Source organism: Chionomys nivalis, chromosome X (assembly GCF_950005125.1).
Source record: "Chionomys nivalis chromosome X, mChiNiv1.1, whole genome shotgun sequence".
NCBI lineage: Eukaryota > Metazoa > Chordata > Mammalia > Rodentia > Cricetidae > Chionomys > Chionomys nivalis.
The window spans coordinates 108,412,510-108,432,222 of record NC_080112.1 but is presented as its reverse complement, the minus strand read 5'-3'; the positions used below and the strand labels follow the sequence as shown (position 1 = coordinate 108,432,222).

General features: G+C 39.9%; 1 protein-coding gene across 4 annotated transcripts in view; it reads left to right on the top strand.

The window, feature by feature from the left end:
* Ocrl (OCRL inositol polyphosphate-5-phosphatase) overlaps positions 1–19,713 on the top strand; it is a 68,470-nt gene that overhangs the window by 34,037 nt on the left and 14,720 nt on the right. For all 4 annotated transcript variants that reach the window (XM_057759697.1, XM_057759696.1, XM_057759699.1 and 1 more), the window contains 8 exons: positions 354–470; positions 569–756; positions 2,583–2,694; positions 7,719–7,828; positions 9,277–9,412; positions 14,092–14,202; positions 14,789–14,954; positions 15,158–15,393. In XM_057759697.1, the coding sequence (XP_057615680.1) occupies positions 354–470; positions 569–756; positions 2,583–2,694; positions 7,719–7,828; positions 9,277–9,412; positions 14,092–14,202; positions 14,789–14,954; positions 15,158–15,393 (1,176 nt within the window). The remainder of the gene's footprint in view (positions 1–353; positions 471–568; positions 757–2,582; positions 2,695–7,718; positions 7,829–9,276; positions 9,413–14,091; positions 14,203–14,788; positions 14,955–15,157; positions 15,394–19,713) is intronic.

Sequence of the window (19,713 nt, the reverse complement as noted above, 5' to 3'; positions counted from 1 at the left end):
AAACTGAGCATGTGAGTTAGTGGTAGAGTGCCTGCCTGCATAGCATGCTCAGGGTTCTTCATTTGATCCTCAGCACTGACAAATAGAAACACACAGGGGTGGGGGGACAGAGAGCAGAGAGAGAGAGAGAGAAACTTCTACATTATCTTCTACATTATCTTTTGTTAGTCAAATTGAGACTAGAGCTTCCACAGAGAACCTTGGTTTCCAATTTATTGGGTCCAATAGGAAATTAGAGGATGCAGATACAGATGTGGACATCAGTAATGACTTTGTTGGTCATTCTAAGAAGGTAGCTATGTAGCAGAAAGTGATGCTCACATTAGCTGTTTGTAACTCCCTAAAACTCATAGGTGCAACTAGTCCGCCTTGTGGGGATGATGCTTCTTATATTTGCCAGAAAAGATCAGTGTCGGTATATCCGTGATATCGCTACAGAAACTGTGGGAACTGGAATCATGGGGAAAATGGTGAGTTACTTTGGCAATTAATTTGATTATTGTTGATATCTATGTGAAATTTGATTGCACCCCGTGTTTCCTAACTTTATAATTGCCTTGGCTACCAGGGAAACAAAGGAGGAGTCGCTGTGAGGTTTGTATTTCATAACACCACCTTCTGCATCGTCAATTCCCACCTGGCTGCCCATGTGGAAGAGTTTGAAAGAAGGAATCAGGATTATAAGGACATCTGTGCAAGAATGAGTTTTACAGTCCCCAATCAGGCTCTCCCACAGCTGAACATTATGAAACATGAGTAAGTGGCCTCTCCGTGGCCTTTACATGGAGATGTAGCACTGGTTAGATAGGGTGAGAAGCTATGGAGCTATGAAGAGGGAGGGATTACCATTTTGGGATTTGGACCACAAAGAAGAGAATATGTTATTTAGAACTAGATTCACTGAGGCAGAGAAATTAGATTTGGCATTAGGGGGAGAAAGGTTTGTATTAGTGTAACTTCTAAAATAATGCTGAAGGAGTCTACACATTAGTGTCATTTTAAAAAATGAAATAGAAATGTTCACTGTAAGTGTGATAATAAAAGATAAAATGAATAAACATGGTTTAAAATCCTTTACTTACCTCCTCTTCTCCTCAGCCAGTCCCTCGCTCCATAGGAGACTATATTTAACATTTGAATATAGACCTTTCTAGATGTGCACTTTCTAATATGATAGCCAGCATCTGGCAGTTGGTATTTGAAAGTCATTCGTCAAACTGAGAGGTCTGTGAGCAAAAGCTATATTGGATTTTGAAGATTGCTTGGGGGAAATGTGGGATACCTTAATTTGTAAAATATTAACCACACCTTAATGATTTGGGTGTATTAAGTTAAATAAAAGTTGTTATTTTTACTTTTATATTTTAAGTGCAGCTACTAGAAAAAATAAAAGGATATGGAGGCATGCATCATTTCATCCAACAGTCTCTTCTAGACTCATCTCCATACATGTACAGACACACATACTTGTTGTATGAGAACATTGCCCTATTCATCTTTCCACGTTGTGTCTGCAGATCTACATTATTCTTTTTAACGGTTGTGATTATTAAAAATGGGTGGCAGGGATAGGTCTGCGAAGATGGGGATTTCATAAGGACAGGAGCGGAAGTCCATTGAGGAATGGGTTAGGTGGTGTAGCAAAGAATCAGCTGTGGAGAAATTCTTTGAAACTCTGAGACGGTGATTTGGAAGGAATAGCGCGAGGTGAGAACTGTAGTAAATCAAAAGATAATTTAGGATTGTGAGAAGCAGTGGATATTAGGGGAATTAAGGAAGGAACAGGGCAAGGTGGTAATATTGGAATATGTCCATACTGTCTCAACAGTTGGGGGAATATAGAATTTGGTTTCACAATGACAAAGTCAAGGCCTTGAAATTTATGTTCATGAAGCCCCCAGCAGTTCCATAAATTTAATCCCTTGAGTCCAAACTTTCCTGTTGCCCTTGAGAACATGACGTGACTCAAAAGGGACCCATTTTGATGTGGTAATTTCAGGGTCTTGGCACATCTCAAGTCCTGGTGCTGCGGTTGAGAAGTAAGGTGCCAGTTTCCTTCTTTGGAGGAACTTGACCTTCAGATCTGAAACAGATTTAGTCAGGTTGACTACACTGGAGAGTTGGGCTCAATTTTCCTAGTGGGCTGTCAGTCCTTCCCACCATCCAAACCATGACAGAGCACCTATAGAGAACCTCAGGGCTCTGGGAGGCAAAAGGCATTAAGATTCTCTTCGCCTAGAGACCTGGCAGGCGGCCAAACAAAATTTTGAAGCTAATCCAGCAAATAAACTGCCTGCTTCTCAGTCCATTAACTCCTTGGCTTCCAAATCCCATATGTATACTATATGGCCCCACTTTCATTCAGTTTTATGTGGCGTGCCTATTTTCCCAGCTATTTTATAGTCTATTGGCTTTCTCCGGGATTGGCAGTACTTGCCCCTAAAGAATTGATGGCAGCTCTAAACCCCTTGTCAGTGATAAATAGATCCTTATAAGTAGTCTACCCATTTTCTTCTCTCAGTTCTCCTCTGATTGACTTTAATGTTAATTAGTGCTATTCTAATCTATTTCTTGGTCTTCAGTGTTGTCATTTGGTTGGGAGACTTGAACTACAGACTTTGCATGCCTGACGCCAGTGAGGTGAAAAGTCTTATTAATAAAAATGACCTTCAGAAGCTCTTGAAATTCGACCAGGTAAGTGAAGTTTCAATGGCAGAGATGGTGAGGATTATGAGATAGACATGGTAGGCATGGCTTATGCTGGGAAGAGATGCAAGTTTTACTATCTTGCAAGACATTGTACCTGAGGATATATAGATTTGGAGTGCCTTGATTAAGTATTAAGATTCAAGGGAGATAATGTTGGTGACAAAAAGCCAATGTAAAATTCATTTAGTAAGTCATTATCAGGCAGAGATTTTAGAGATTTGTCTAGATTGGCTACAGAATACGTGAGGTTAGTTGGAGAATACTTCCTAGAGGAGAATGGCCTTCCGCTGTGTTAATGTGGTTTAGCAGATGGAATGGGGAAAATTGTCCCGTGATTATTTGGCAGACTGAGCAACAGCTTGGAGATCAAAGAGGGGGGCAGGCCCTATGAAAGAGATTGGGAAACTAATAAAAAAAGGTTTTTGGGGGATAACCAGCATAAGCTATAGTCAAATAGGAACTGATTGATAAGTTGGTGTTGACTGATATTTAGCTGTTGATGTTAAAACCAGTGGAAGGGGCTGAGAAGGTAGCTCAGTGGATAAAGTGTTTGTTGCACAAGAATCAGTACTTAGTTAGGATCCTCAGCACCCATGTAAATGCCAGGCACAGTAGCATGCATCTGTAATCCCCGTTCTGAGGGAGACAGGTGTATCCCAAGGGCTTACTGGGCAGCCAACCTAGTCTAAACAGTGAGCTCCTGGTTCAATGAGAGAGCCTGGTCTCAAAATATAAGGTAGAGAAGTGATTGAAGAAAGCATCCTGATAGCACCCTCTGACTTCTGCACATCCCTACAAGGACACCTACCCACATATAAACAAACAAGAACAACCAAAGTCCTTGTGGGGAAATTATTGATTATGGAGTGCTCAGACAAAACATGATATTCAGTAAACCAGTCTCTGTGACTATAAGCCTCTATGTTGGTGTGTAAAGCTGGTAAATGAGTTGAATTTTTATTTTCATACATCCTTTTTTATTTTTGCGCTTGAGCATCACTATAAAGCCTGTCCTAGCCTAGAACTAGTTGTTTAGCCTAGGGCTGACCTTGAACTTGTGCTTCTCCTACCTCTGCTTCCTAAGTGCTACTGTTACAGACATGGGCCAAAACACCTTGATCATAAGAATAATTTTTTTGGAATATAGGTAGTGATCAATGGAAATGAATATCCCTTCATGTCATTTCATATTTGATTAATACATATTAATTGTACACAGTCATGTGTTTCTTGTGATGTATCAGCATGTAGAGTCAGAGTACAGAAATCAAATCCAGCCTCTGGGATCTGGGGATGTAGCTCAGTGGTCGAACACTTGCATAATCTATGATAGGCTGTGAGGACAATCTAGAGCACCATAAAAATCACCTTGTTCAAAAACCCATTGCCATTGTTCTTGAGTTCTCAGTAGTCCTCATTGTCCATTATGTTCAGCAAGTCCGGTTTTATCCCATGCTTTTTCAGACCCAGGCCAGCTGGCCTTGGTGAGTTCCTGATAGAACATCCCCATTGCCTCAGTGTGTGGGTGCACCCCTCGCGGTCCTGAGTTCCTTGCTCGTGCTCTGTCTCCTGCTCTTGATTTGGACCTTGAGATTTCAATCCGGTGCTCCAATGTGGGTCTTTGTCTCTGTCTCCTTTCATCGCCTAAATGTTTTTCTTTGGGTTCACCTTCTTAATTAGCTTCTCTAGGATCACGCATAATAGGCTCAACGTCCCCTATTCATGGCAAGAAACCAAATATGAGTGAGTACATCCCATGTTCCTCTTTTGGGGTCTGGCTCACCTCACTCAGGATAGTGTTTTCTATTTCCATCCATTTGCCTGCAAAATTCAGGAAGTCATTGTTTTTTACTGCTGAGTAGTACTCTAATATGTATATATTCCATACTTTCTTCATCCATTCTTCCATTGAAGGGCATCTAGGTTGTTTCCAGGTTCTGGCTATTACAAACAATGCTGCTATGAACATAGTTGAGCATATACTTTTGTTGTATGATAGGGCATCTCTTGGGTATATTCCCAAGAGTGGTATTGCTGGGTCCAGGGGTAGGTGGATCCCGAAATTCCTGAGAAACTGCCACACTGCTTTCCAAAGTGGTTGCACAAGTTTGCATTCCCACCAGCAATGGATGAGTGTACCCCTTTCCCCACAACCTCTCCAGCAAAGGCTATCATTGGTGTTTTTTATTTTAGCCATTCTGACAGGTGTAAGATGGTATCTTAATGCTCACCTTACTAGACCTGGATGGAGGAGGGTGGTCCTTGGACTTCCCACAGGGCAGGGAACCTGGATTACTCTTAGGGATGATGAGAGAGGGGAACTTGATGGGGGAGGGGGAGGGAAATGGGAGGTGGTGGCGGGGAGAAGGCAGAAATCTTTAATAAATAAATAAAAAAGAAATTCAGAATCAAGTAGGACAAAATGTTGGCTCATGTTGGACAGAAGTCACGAAACTAGCACGCTTAAAGGCAGAGTAAACAAAGCCAGAGATGACAACGATTGTGCAGTATTGTTGGTCAAACAATCCAAACCAGGATGCGACCCAACAAGACTTCACACGACGGTCCAGACTACCAGGAATGACCTCTGTCGGGACTGCCGAGAAGCTCTGCAGTTCACAATGTCACATATCTTAAGAACTCAGCCTGGGTTACGAGATAGGCTGCTGGCATTCCGTGTGGTATGTATGTTATACACATACAATGCTAAAGGCACACAAGACCTGCAAAACCTCATGGCTAATACGGATAGAAAAGGAGATGCGGCCCCAGACTATAAAGAACAGCAAGTAAATTTATTCTTAGAAGCCCACAAATCTGAATTGAAGACCTATAAGAGAGATTACCTTTAACTAGAGATGGTGGCACACACCTCAGCACTTGGGAGGTGGAGGCAGAAGGTGGAGGAATTCAAGGCCAATTTGATGATATAATTAGTGAGGCTACATAAGACTGTCTTAAAAACAAAGTTTTAAAGATGTTAACTTTTTGGCCAAGTAATCTAATTTCTCAGACAAAAAAAGATCTCTAAATTCAAAATTATACATTGTTTTAAAAAGAAAAAAATCACCTTGTTATTTTTAACTATGTTTTTCTTTGGGTTCACCTTCTTATTTAGCTTCTCTAGGATCACGAATTATATAGGCTCAATGTCCTTTATTTATGGCTAAAAACCAATTATGAGTGAGTAAATCCCATGTTCATCTTTTTGGGTCTGGGTTACCTCACTCAGGATAGTGTTTTCTATTTCCATCCATTTGCATGCAAAATTCAAGAAGTCATTGTTTTTTACCGCTGAGTAGTACTCTAATATGTATATATTCCATACTTTCTTCATCCTTTCTTCCATTGAAGGGCATCTAGGTTGTTTCCAGGTTCTGGCTATTACAAATAATGCTGCTATGAACATGGTTTTTTGTAGTATGATAGGGCATCTCTTGGATATATTCCCAAGAGTGGTATTGCTCAAACTTGTGCAACCACTATGGAAAGCAGTGTGGCGGTTTCTTAGGAAATTTGGGATCACCTCGTTATTTTTATATGACCTCTCCTTACATTCCACTTTCTGATTATCACGATTCTATATTCAGGCTGACTTCTTTTGGCTTTCACGCCTGAGAGCTAAATTGTAACATTTGTCTTTCTGTGTCAGCTTTATTTCATTTAACAATAATTATGTCTAGCTCATCCATTTTGCTGCAAATGACAGTGCTTCATTGATTATGACTGAATAATATATGTGTGTCACATTTTCTTTATCTAGTCAGTATTCACAGGCACTTTTCTTGGTTCCTTATTTTTGGCTATATAACTAATGCCACAGTAAACATATGTGAACACTTATCTCTTTGGTATGCTGGTTTTACTTTCTTATTATGTACCCAGCACATCGTGGTACAAGAGTGAAAGTAAATGCTTCTTAATGAGAAAAGACGTAGTTTTAACTTGATTCAAATGTCTTTAAATCCCTATGAGAGCCTTTTGACCTTTAGACACAGTAAAAATTCAAGTGTTGTGCAGTACAATAGTTTTTATAGTGAGTCTTCCTTGGCTATCCGCCTTTACACTGAAATTGAATGGCTAATTTGTATTCCTTCCTCTTTCTTGCTTCTAGAAAGGGTACAGTTGGAATAATTGCTGAATCTTGTGTAACTTTGGTAAAATATCTGAGTGAGGATAACTTTTTACAAGAATGGGTTATAGGGCTGGAGAAATGAGTACTTGCCTTGCCAGCATGATGGCCTGAATTTGGATTCCAACATCCATAAAAAAGCCAAGCATGGAAACATGGACCTGTAACCCCAGCACTAACAGGGAGAGGTGGAGACAGGAGGGTCACTGTATGTGTGTGTGTGTGTGTGTGTGTGTGTGTGTGTGTGTGTGTGAGAGAGAGAGAGAGAGAGAGAGAGAGAGAGAGAGAGAGAGACAGAGAGAGAGAGAGAGAGAGAGAGAATGGGTTAGAGCATGTACGTGCAGTACCCATGGAGACCAGAATAAGTCTGTGGATCCCTTAGAGCTGATGTTACAGGTAGCTGTGAGCCATCCAACAAATTTGGGTCCCCTGGAAGAGTAGCGTGCTCTCTTAACCACCAGGCCCTCTCTATTACAGCAACTCACTCACTTTTTTTAAAAAAGAAAAAAACATTAGTCATTGAAATTGGTTTCAGGAATTATCCTTTTTAAGGTCTCATGGTTTTGGTGTTGGTGTTGGTGTTGTAATTATGATTATGCTAGGTTGTGCCTGTGCTGTTCTAAGCAATGTAGGACTATTTGGAGTTCTTATTTCCATAGTTTTGTCCTGACCACAGTTGGCAATAAAATGGCAATGTGCTAATAACAAGTGTTGTCATTGAATCTGAAAGATAAGCAGTCTTATCTGTGTATTTTTCCACACTTGAAAAGGCTCTGGAACTGGATCCCTACAAAGGGAACAGTGACCAACCAGCCTGATTATCACCTCTGTTAATGTAGTGTTGTTGTGCTTACATGGTGTTTCTTTCTGGCTGCAGTTAAACATTCAGCGCACACAGAAAAAAGCCTTTGTGGATTTCAATGAAGGGGAAATCAAGTTTATTCCCACTTACAAGTACGACTCTAAAACTGACAGATGGGATTCCAGGTAAAGTGATAAGAACCTTCTCACAGAAGAGGTTAAGGCTTGATCTTTACTGTGCCTTTCCATGTCCCTTCTGACAGGCTAGGATTTTTTTTAGATCGTTCCGTATGCAGAGAGGGAAATCTAATGGCTTAGTGTTATTAAAGGAGAGTATTTCAAACTGAGCTTATATTAGGAAAGTATTAATTACATATCAGGGCTGGTGACATTTTATGAGCTGCCTCTGGTACCTTGTATCTGTCACCTCTACAAAATAGTTTAGATTTTCTTGTGTTCCCTAGTTTTACCTTTCTTTCTCATCTAAGGCTCTTAGCCTACTCCCCTAATGCTTACCTAGTGCTCTTAGCCAAACTACTTCTCTGCTACTGACTCTGGATACTCTGAGAACCAAGAGTCATAAGCAGTTCTCCAAGTGGAGTCATTCTTGGTCCTGAGAACACATTAGAATCCACTGGTAAGGGCCTGGAGAGATTGCTCAGTGGCTAGAATACTTGGTGCTCTTGCAGAGGACCTAAGTTCAGGAACTCCAGCTCCAAGGGATCTGACATCCTTCTCTGACCTTTGAGGACATCTGCATATATATATATATATATATACACACACAAACACACACACACATTAATGAAAAAAGCTGAAAATAGGTCTTAAAAAATAATCCATTGGTGACCTCTTAGACATCCTGAAGTCTGGACCCATACTTCTTAGAAGAGAAAGCTCTAGTCTTCTCCAGAGGTTAAACCCGGCCTAGAAATAGAGAATGGCGGTTTTCAAGTCCATTAGTTGTCTATCATGGAGTACCATTGCAGTCAGGTGGAGCAAAGGAAGAGAAAATATTAAGGATGGGATCCTGACCTGAGAAGGCTATTTTTTAATTAATTAATTTATTTATTAAAAATTTCCACCTCCTCCCCTCCTCCCATTTCCCTCCCACTCCCACTTCCTCTCCCCCTCCCTCTCCAGTCCAAAGAGCAGTCAGGGTTTCCTGCCCTGTGGGAGGTCCAAGGTCCTCCTCCCTTCCATCCAGGTCTAGGAAGGGGAGGATCCAAACTGTCTAGGCTCCCACAAAGCCAGTACATGCAGTAGGATCAAAACTCAGTGCCATTGTCCTTGGCTCTGAGAAGGCTGTTTTAAGGAGGTGCTGTTCCATCCTTCCCTGTGGTGACATTTACAATGCAGGCCTAAATTTAGGGAAACCATCCCTCCATTAGTTGACACTAGGCATGTTGTGCTTTGTACTGGGCAGTAGTGCTAGGAGTTTAGTGGCTGACAAGCAGACACGGGCCCTCTTCAGTGCTTGCAATGTAGAGAAGATCATAGGGACCGCCCAGGAAGGAGAAGTATGTGGTTCATTGGAAGCATATTAGAAGAGGCCTAATGTGATTCTAAATCAGTGTGTGTTACAACATCCTAGTGCCGTATACTCTGTTTATGACTCATTCCTTTATTTACAGTGGGAAATGCCGAGTTCCAGCCTGGTGTGACCGAATTCTTTGGAGAGGAATAAATATTAATCAACTTCATTACCGGAGTCACATGGAACTCAAAACTAGTGACCACAAGCCTGTTAGCGCCCTGTTCCATATTGGGGTAAATAGCTGATTGCTCATTCATTTGTTTACGTGTTAAGTAGCTACTTCCAGAGCATTATGGAGATAGAGTAAATTCGTATTCCAGCATGCCATAAATGTTTTCTAAGCAAATAATCATTCACAGAGTTGAGTGGTTAGCACCCCTCAACCCTCCCAAATGCTAGCCTTCTGTTTTTTCATGATCCCGTCTTTTTACTGATATGCAGATATTTTATTCCATGTAGGCACAGACTGATCAGAGTAGAACCAGATCTACTCATTAAAGAGAGTCCTGTCCACTACGGTGGCACGTTCCTCTCAAACAGCATAGGTATTATGTTGTTTTGTACTTGGTTGCATCTTAGGCTGAATTGATAACCTGTTTTGCCTCTAATGTGAATGCATTTTCCCATTTTTAACTGTGTTATGAGCGTGGAAATTATCTTATAAGCTTGATGGTTGATATTTTGATTACTTCTTGTGCATTTTCCACATATGTGGTCATTTAACCTGTCAGGATATCACTCTTGTGAGTCTCATTAGGATGAATTAGGTAGTCTACTGCTTGGTTTTACATTCCAGGTCAACCACTTTGTAATTGTGAAGAATATGGGACAATTTATTTAGCATCCTTATGTGTCAATCTACTCTACATAGTATGCTGGTAATGGGACCTACTCATGAGGATTAATGAGTTCAACCATGCGAAGCGCATAGTGAGACAGGTTACTTTTGTTTATGTCAGTTTCAGGGACTGCTATCATTGGTGTTACCCATGTGTCTTATAGTGACTTTTATCCCGAGTCCTCTTTTTAAAAAAGATTTGTTTCTATTTTATGTACGTTAGCATTTTTGCCTGTATGCATGTCTATGTGATGGAGTCTGATCTTCTGGAACAGGAGTTACAGACAGTTGTGAGCAGCCATATGGGTGCTGGGAATTGAACCCCGGTCCTCTGGAAGAGAGGCCAGTGTTTGTGACCACTGAGTCATCTCTCCACCCCCACCTCCACCCTCAAGTCCTCTTTTAAAGAAGAATGACTTTAGGGCATTTCCCTGAGAAATAAAATTAGTTCTTGGTCTTAGAGTGTATTAAAATTTTCAAGACAACCAACAACTTTATTTTTTTTTCCACTTTTGGGCTGCAGTTGTTTTTGTTTCTTATTATATTTTGGCTGGGGAGGCACATGCTGTGTGCTGTGTAAAGGTAAGAAGACAATTTGGTAGAAGTCGTTTCTCGCCTTCCAGTATCCACAGTTGTTTTTAATTTGATGCTAGGAATCAGACACAGGCTTTTGTGCCTTCTAAACACCTGCCAGATCACTGAGCTGTGCACCCCCACCCCTTCCCTTCCACTCCAACATACAGCAGCTAGTATCTGTGGGCCCGAAATGGCTTTAGGGAATTTGTGCATGTCAGTTACTTCCCACAACAGTGCTCACTTAAATATTTTCCACTTCACAGATGAGCAGATAAAAACTCAGGGAGTTCCAGCATGACTTCCTTGAGAGTGTTCAACTAGAAAGAGAGCTAAGATTCAAATCTTAAATCTGTTTAACTCCGTACATGTGTGGTCTTTCGACTACCCCACTGTACTTTAATGGTTCTAATGTACTGATTAAACGTGCCTTCAGAAGCTACTTTTAACCCATTGGATTTCAGTTTGTACTTCTAGGACATCCTCTTTTCCTCATCCCCCCAATCAATTTAAAGAAGGTATCACTTCTTAAACACTGACCTCCTTGGTTTAATCAGCCATGTTGGATTTTTGTTGTACTTGCCCTCAGAACCTAGGAATGTTCTTCATACTACACATCAATCCTAAACTCCCACTTAAATAATCTTACATTTGCAAGGGTTCTTTATATTTTTATATATCTTTAATAATTTCTGTTTCTGATTTTACATGATACAACACTTGCATGAGCCCTTTATGGGGCTGGCAAGGTGTCTCAGTGAGTAAAGGTACCTGTCAGCAAGCCTGATGGCCCGACCTTGATTCCTGGGATCCACACGGTGGAAAGAGAGAATCAGGCAACTTCTGAAAGTAGTCCTCTGACCTCCACATGTGTGGCGTGCCACATGCACACACATGCATGCACGCACAAAGAAGAAAATTTAATTTGTCCTTTTGTTAAAGTAGAGACCTATGCAGAATTTACGCAGAAGGCTGAGACTCTTTAGTAACTGTCATCTCCCACTTGAGACTTTTCATAAATCCCTACTTCCTAGCCAGGCCAACATCATGTATGAGTGTTTGTCTTCCTAGACGTGTATCATCATTGATGCTTTCTGTGATGGTGGAAATGTCTTATATCCATGCTATACTTCTGCATATGTCTTTCTGCTTAAAAGTTTTGTGTATATGTGTGTGTGTGTTGTAAATGATCTTATACTATGTGCTGATCTGAAATTTGTTTATGATATATAGTATATCTCTCTGGGTCATTTTGTTAAGATCTAGCTCATTTTCCTTTTATACTGAATTCCTAATTTGTTGGAGATTTCCTTTTCTGAAATGAATGTATCCCATGGTAAGATTCTTCCCACCACCCTTTGTTATCCTAGATGCACCATTAAGTAGTGCTAATCCACAGAGAATAGGTTTGCTTTTATTGAGTAACTACTTCATACTTTAGAGCCTTGGGCTATTTTTTTTTTATTGAAAAAATTTCTGCCTCCTCCCTGCCTCCCATTTCCCGCCCCCTCCCCCCACTTCTCTCCTCCTCCCCCCACTCCTCTCCACCTCCCTCCATTCCTTTCCCCCTCCCTCTCCAGCCTGAAGAGCAGTCAGGGTTCCCTGCCCTGTGGGAAGTCCAAGGTCCTCCCTCTCCATCCAGGTCTAGGAAGGTGGGCATCCAAACAGGCTGGGCTCCCACAAAGCCAGTTCATGCAGTAGGATCAAAACCCAGTGCCATTGTCCTTGGCTTCTCAGCAGCCCTCTTTGTCTGCCATGTTCAGAGAGTCCGGTTTTATCCCATGCTTTTTTAGTCCCAGTCCAGCTGGCCTTGGTGAGCTCCCAATAGATCAGCACCACTGTCTCAGTGGGTGGGTGCACCCCTCGTGGTCCTGACTTCCTTGCTCATGTTCTCCCTCCTTCTGCTCTTCATTTGGACCTTGTATTAGAGACTTTAAAAACTATCTTACACATTGGGGCACCACCACTGGCCCCAGGGACTTTTAGCAAAGGAGCCAAGTGTTCTGTTGTCAGTTAGTTCTAAAGATTTGCTGTGGACTGTCTGAGATGAAGCTTTTCTGAGACAGTGTTCTACCCTGCACTGGGTTCTGTGATCTGCTGTGATGGCTCTCAGATTTTAGGAAAAATGCCCATTGCCCAGAGAACTTTGTAAGAAGAAAAAAGGATGGAGCCATGAACCCCTCACCTCAATAATGTGAGAATAGTCCCAGGCCCCTGTGATTTTTAAACCTCAGCCAGGTGGAATCTGTTGCTTACCTCGTCTTTCTGAAAGAATCTGCATAGTATTCCAGATCTTGCCAGGGAGCCAGTTATGTGAACTGCTCAACTCTTAGAATAGCCCTTGCTTCTGTGGTCTTGAAAGTTCAAACAATATTTTTTTAAGAAAGAAAAAGTTACTTTTTTTTAAGAATTTAAGATTTAACTTAAACTAACGCTTACATACTGTGGGGTTAAAGTGATCAACCCTCAGTTCCTCAGTTCTCTAAGTTATGGCAGCAATGTTTTTTGGGTTTTTTTTTGTTTGTTTGTTTTTTTTAAAAAAAAAAAAAAACCTCCCTAGTCCATTTAGTTCTGCTGTTTCCCACATCTGCCTCAGAACTTTGCTGTATACATGAATCTTTTTAAGATGGATTTTTGTGATTTTATACTTTATGTAAAAAGGAAACTGATGTCTCAAATATGACAATGATGTTACATTACTTATGCCAAGTGGTAACATTAGTTTGTTTGAACTTTTAATATTTACAAAAATACAGCTATGTCAGGAAGCTGGAAATGCTGTGTCATCTAGAAACTTTCTTGACCCATTACTCCAAATGACTTGTCTGTTGTCATGGTTTTACTTCAGGACATTTTGTGGTGGCCCTTTTCTAAAATGGTCACTGGCTCCGTTTCCTAACACCATAGCTTTCCTGTTAGTAATCTGAGCAATTACCTGATTCCTGTCAACGTGCATAGCAACTAATGGACTTAAATGCTTCGATCATTATTTTGTACAGTTTCACAATTTTTGCTTGTTAAAAATAGCAGTGGATGTATTTTAGCACTGTCATTTTACACACTGCAAGAAATCATTTTTACTACAAGTTCTCATTTTCTCCACTATCAGATAATTAACAATGGAGCAAGGAAAAATCCTTCCCAGATATATACCATTATCAGACGTCTTAGAGATTTTACTTTTCCAGAAATTTAGCCATTTGACTTTATCTTTCCCATAAAGTGTATTTTATAATGCTTATTAATTTATTTTAGTGGCTTTTAGAATTTATTAGAAACTCTTAGAGAAGTTGAAATTACATAAGACTAAATAAAAATCTATTTCCTTTGAGGTGAAAGTTATGGATGAAGCAGGATATTAAAGCTTTGAAGGGTGTTGGTTGTACTACAGTTTATCTTAAAGGTGTCCCCGTAATGCCCAGTTTGAAATTATTAGATACTCTTAGATGGAGATGAGCTAGGAGTGTGTAGAGCTGAAAATGGTTCCTTCTTTTCTGTTAGGTGAAGGTTGTGGATGAACGAAGGTATCGGAAGGTCTTTGAAGATATCGTACGCATTATGGACAGAATGGAAAATGACTTCCTTCCTTCATTAGAACTTAGCAGGAGAGAGGTGAGCAAAACTAGACAGCTTCCTGTCTACTATCCATTATTAGTTAACACAAAGGAAACTGTGTCACTTCAAAGGGCATCAAGGATAACATCTCCACTGGTGTCAGACTGTCTCTGTTCTGGTGTCAGCTTTGCAGTTCGGTAACTAGAGGAGCACAAGAAGCCTCAGAGATGCAGTTCCCTTTCCTGGATCACATGAGTTAATACATGAGAAGTTCTTAAAACAGCACCTAGCAGCTTGGAAGCCCTCATATTAGTTACTCTTGTTTAGTGCTCAGTTCATATGTTTGAGGGAACAGAGCCTAGTCACAGAATAAGCACCCTGGACCCCAATTGTGTTCATCTCAGGATCCCTGGAAGAATCAGAGTAGCCTTGAACAGGGTCAAAAGTTACCTAGCATCTTCTTTGCTGGTGTTAGCTAAATAATGTAGGAAAGCCAATGCTAGGAAGTCCTCTCGGTCTGTGAATACATGTGGTAGGTATGCATCTGATTAATAATTACCTTACTCTTGATTCATATTGTCTATGAATAATCCAACTTACTTCCCCTACTAGTGATGCATGGTTGTGTCTGTCTGTTCCCCAGTTTATGTTTGAGAATGTGAAGTTTCGGCAGCTGCAAAAGGAGAAGTTCCAGATCAGCAACAATGGACAGGTTCCCTGCCATTTTTCTTTCATCCCTAAACTTAATGACAGCCAATACTGCAAGCCATGGCTTCGAGCTGAACCTTTTGAGGGCTACTTGGAGCCAAGTGAGTTTTCCCTTTACCACTGCCTCTGCTTGCCACCACCTTGGCTTAACTTCTAGTTCTCTAAGTGCTTGTCTCTCGCTTCACTGTCTTTATATTCGTGTGTCCCATCCTTTCCCCATTGTTGTTTTGTTCTTGTTTTTGAGGACAGCTGATTTTTCCACCAGAAAGCGCTGGGCTACAATGCTCCATCTCTTTCATTTCAGATGAGACAGTGGACATTTCTCTTGATGTCTACGTCAGCAAAGACTCTGTAACCATCCTGAACTCTGGTGAAGATAAGATTGAGGATATTCTCGTCCTTCATTTGGATCGAGGCAAAGATTACTTCTTGACCATCGGTGGGAATTACCTTCCAAGTTGCTTTGGTACATCCTTAGAGGCTTTGTGTCGAATGAAAAGGCCAATCCGAGAAGTTCCTGTTACCAAACTCATAGACTTGGTGAGAAGCATTCTAAAACATAAATCGTCTTCACATTTAATTCGCATGTTTTTGTCCCCATTATTTCTTTGCCTTCTCTCTTCTTCTGGGATCAGGGGAACTGACAAATGATACAGAAGAATGTCACTTTATCTTAGCACTACTTAAATTAAATTAAGCCTAAAAGGGAAAAGAAGAGGCTAATGTGTCGTTAACTCTTGTTGCGACTGTAGTAGGTAGTATACTTCCAAAATAAGATTAAAGGCTCTCTCAAAGCTATAATGCTTGTTAGGTTTATCACACTCTTTCACATAAATTGGCATGTATGTGAGGTGTGGCAAGGGCACCATGCGGTATTATCCTTATTGTGCTGGCAAGAACACTGAGGTCCAGAGGCATTCAGTTGCCCATAGTCAACTAAGTTAGTGACAGATCTCCCGCCCAGATTGTCTGACTTCCTCTCCAGTATCCCTTCCTACATTATTTCAAATCAAACTTTGCTGCTGATGAGAACACAGTCTGTTAGGAAAGCTTACAGAACCTGCATCATTGTCCTTAGGGGTTGCTTACTCTACATAGAGGTCCCTATCCCCATTCACCAGTGGTAACAGAATTTTTAGATATGAAGCCTGAGTCTACATTTTACTAATATTCCAGAAGCTTTTTTCTTTGGTAGCCGAGGCTGGAGTTGAATTTCCTGTTCAAATGAGAATGACTTTAAACTTCTGATCTCCCTGTCTCCACCTCCCCAGTGTGGGATCACGGGTATACGCCACAAGCCTGGTTTATGCAGTACTGGGGTTCAAAGCCAGGGCTTCATGCATGCTAGGCAGGCACTCTGCCAACTGAGATGCAAACTCAGTCCATAGATAGATATAATGCACACTGAGGCTTGTTCACTTAATGTGACTCAAAAAAGGAAAAGAGAATTATTTCCTCCCCTTTCCCAAACCAAGTTATTATAAAATATCTATAGTCTTAAGAGGAGAAAGTATACTATTTTCAGTAAAAAAAAAATGACTTAATAGCAAATTCATCCTATTAAAAACTTTTCTGATAAATGAAACTATTGTTGGATGTGTGTACAGGTTGGCACTACAAGTTTATTCTTAGCTTTTTTATCAAATATAATGAAGTAAAGAGCCAAATGTTATCATGTGTATAAAGTCACATTGGTGCTTAGGCCTGGGCAGAGCTAGTGATTGTAGCATCCCACAGGAAGGGTTAGAAGAGGAGCAGCAGCCTGCTGACTTGTATCTGTGCCGTTGCCATGGAATTGTTGCACCTGTGACTCAGAGCAAATTACAGCACTGGAATTCTATTTGTTTCCATAGAGCTCTCATGATGGAAGGCTTTACCTGTGTTTGAAAGAAACCCATTTTCTACAGAAATTCATATCCTGCCAGTCTGGTATTTCTCGTAATTGTTTTTATTCTACCACCATATTCCCTTTTTGTATCAAAAAAAAAAAAGCTATACAATATAGTCTGATCACAGGTCCCCTCCCTCAGCTCCTCCCAGAGCCTTCCCACCCCACCCAACCAACTCCACACTCTTTCTTCTCTGACTTTAGAAAGCAGACAAAGAGGCAAACAAAAGACAAAAGACTAGAATTCTTTTAAAAGGGAAAAAAATCATAAGAAATGCATGCGCATGTGCGTACAAACAAAAAACATAAAAACAAAAGATAGGAAGCCTTGCAAAAGACAAGTGGGACAAAAAAAATGCCCAAACAAAGCAAGATGAGACAAAATGTTTACCAGAATGGATGGGTTCATTTTGTGTTGGCCATCTCCTGTTCGGCATGAGGCCTGCCACCATAGTCTTAGTTTTCAAATTTTGCATTTCACCTGTTAGAATAGATTCTGCATGATTTTTTCTACTTCATCCCAAACCCTATTTCCTAGCTTTCTTTGTTCCTGCTTTTGCCTCTGTGTGTGTGTGTGTGTGTGTGTGTGTGTGTGTGTGTGTGGCCGTGAACCATATGCATTCCATGCCTACCAACAGAGGTTAGGAAAGGGTGTCAGATTCCTCTGGAACTATGTCATTGTGAGCCTCTGTCTGGGTAATGGGAACCAATCTCAGGTTCTCTGCAAGAGAAACCAGTGCTCTTAACTGCTGAGCTATCTCTCTAGCCCCAATCCTTCAATTTATGAAAAATGTCAAATGTGTAAGAAAAAAACAGAATAATACAGTGAACTCCCACGACTTACAAACACACACACACACACAGATATTTTTCTGTACTATTTAAAATTAAGTGCCACTATGTCATCTTGACACTAAGTACTTCAGCCTGTATCTCTTAAGAAAAAAGACAAACTTTTACATGCACACACTATTATTGCATTTCAGAAAGCTAACAGTAATCTACAATACTGTCTAGCATCTAGTTTATATTCATATTTTTCCAATTATTCTAGCAATTTCTTTTATAGCTTTTTAAAAACCAAAATGCAATCTCGGTTCATGCAGTATAGCATGTGTGTATGTATATGTATGTGTGTATATACATATATTCATATATATGCTAATATTTCTGCAGTACCTTTCATGTAGTATATAGCATGTGTGTATGTATATGTGTATATGCATATATTCATATATATGCTAAGGTTTCTGTAGTACCTTTCATGTAGTATATAGCATGTGTGTATGTATATGTGTATATGCATATACTCATATATATGCTAAGGTTTCTGTAGTACCTTTCATGTAGTATATAGCATGTGTGTATGTATATGTGTATATGCATATACTCATATATATGCTAAGGTTTCTGTAGTACCTTTCATGTAGTATATAGCATGTGTGTATGTATATGTGTATATGCATATACTCATATATATGCTAAGGTTTCTGTAGTACCTTTCATGTAGTATATAGCATGTGTGTATGTATACCCTTCATAGTAGAGCAAGTCTCTATTTTTTCTTTATTGTCATTTGCCTTTTAAGAGTCTAGTTTAGTTGTCCAGGCAATGGTCTCTTAATTCCTAAATTTAGCCATTTCTTCTTTGGTATTCTTAACTTATCCTTGTATATCCTGTCTTTACTCTTGTTTTCCTATCAATTAGACCATGGCTTATTTTATCAAAGTCAGTGGCAGCATTATAGTACCTGACCATAATTTTTTCATATTCTGGAAGTGACTAGGAGGTTCAGCAAGCTTTAAAAGATCTTACTGTATAGAAAGGATATTATCAGGCAATTTGACCACATCCATAAGTAGAAAGTAGACAAAATCATTAGATTAATCAGCGTCTCTGTAAGGGGCCCTCTTTGCTCTTTTAGGGCATTATTGACTCAGGGTTAAAGAAATAGAACCTTAGTCATTTGTAATTACATAATGACTTTTTATTAAATTATACATTCATGATCATCATTTGTTCTTTGTGAATGTTCTTATTTTGTAGGCTTTAGGGCTCTCATTCTTTCCACAGGTTATTGCATTTCAGTATTATTAAATTACTGTATCTCATCAATAAGGAAGTTATCCATCTTTGTGAGGCAGTAAACAGGAATCTAAACTCACCACTTCCCTCTCTGAACACCTTTCCACCTATTTTGACTCTGAAATACTTCTTTAGGTCTCATGTTCACTCATGCTTTTCTAGGACCCAGCGGGATATTTCAAACCCCATGAGACAGTACCCTTAATACTGGTACATGTCCTGTATTGTATTGTGTGCTATAAATTCACAGGGAAGCCAAAAATGAGTTCAGCACATGTGATTTGTTTCCATGTACTGTTTCAGGGAGATACTTATGTTACTTTATTCTTCCAACCATATTCAATATTAGAGATTCTACAACTCCTAGGATAGTTGGGATTAAGTAAAGAGGAAACAGATGAGAATTATTTGCTGTTGTAATTATTTTTATTCTTTTTTCAAAGCAAAGATCCATTTTTCTAATTTATTAACTAACATGTTAACCTGCAAATAATCATCACTATTTATTACATGCTGGCTATAAAGTAGTATGGAGAGTATGTGAGTTTCTGTAATTTAGTGGTCATGAAAGTATACTTGCATGCAAAATATAGCTAAATCCTAAGTCATGGTTAATAGAAAGTTTTGTTGGAGATAATTTGAACATTAGTGGTCCATACTGGCTACTGTTCACTCTGTTTGGGTAAGTCAACACTTTGGGAAATGATTTAAAGTGAATGTTATGGAGGTTGTAATTTGTATTCACTGTAGATTCCTTTTCTACACAGTTGCTCAAGCCCTTGTGTGCTATAAAAGCTTATCGATTCACCAGGAAATCTCTGCAAAATCAGTCTCAGAATCGGCCTATTTTTGTCTTAATGGATATTTGATGCTTGTAACATTAACAT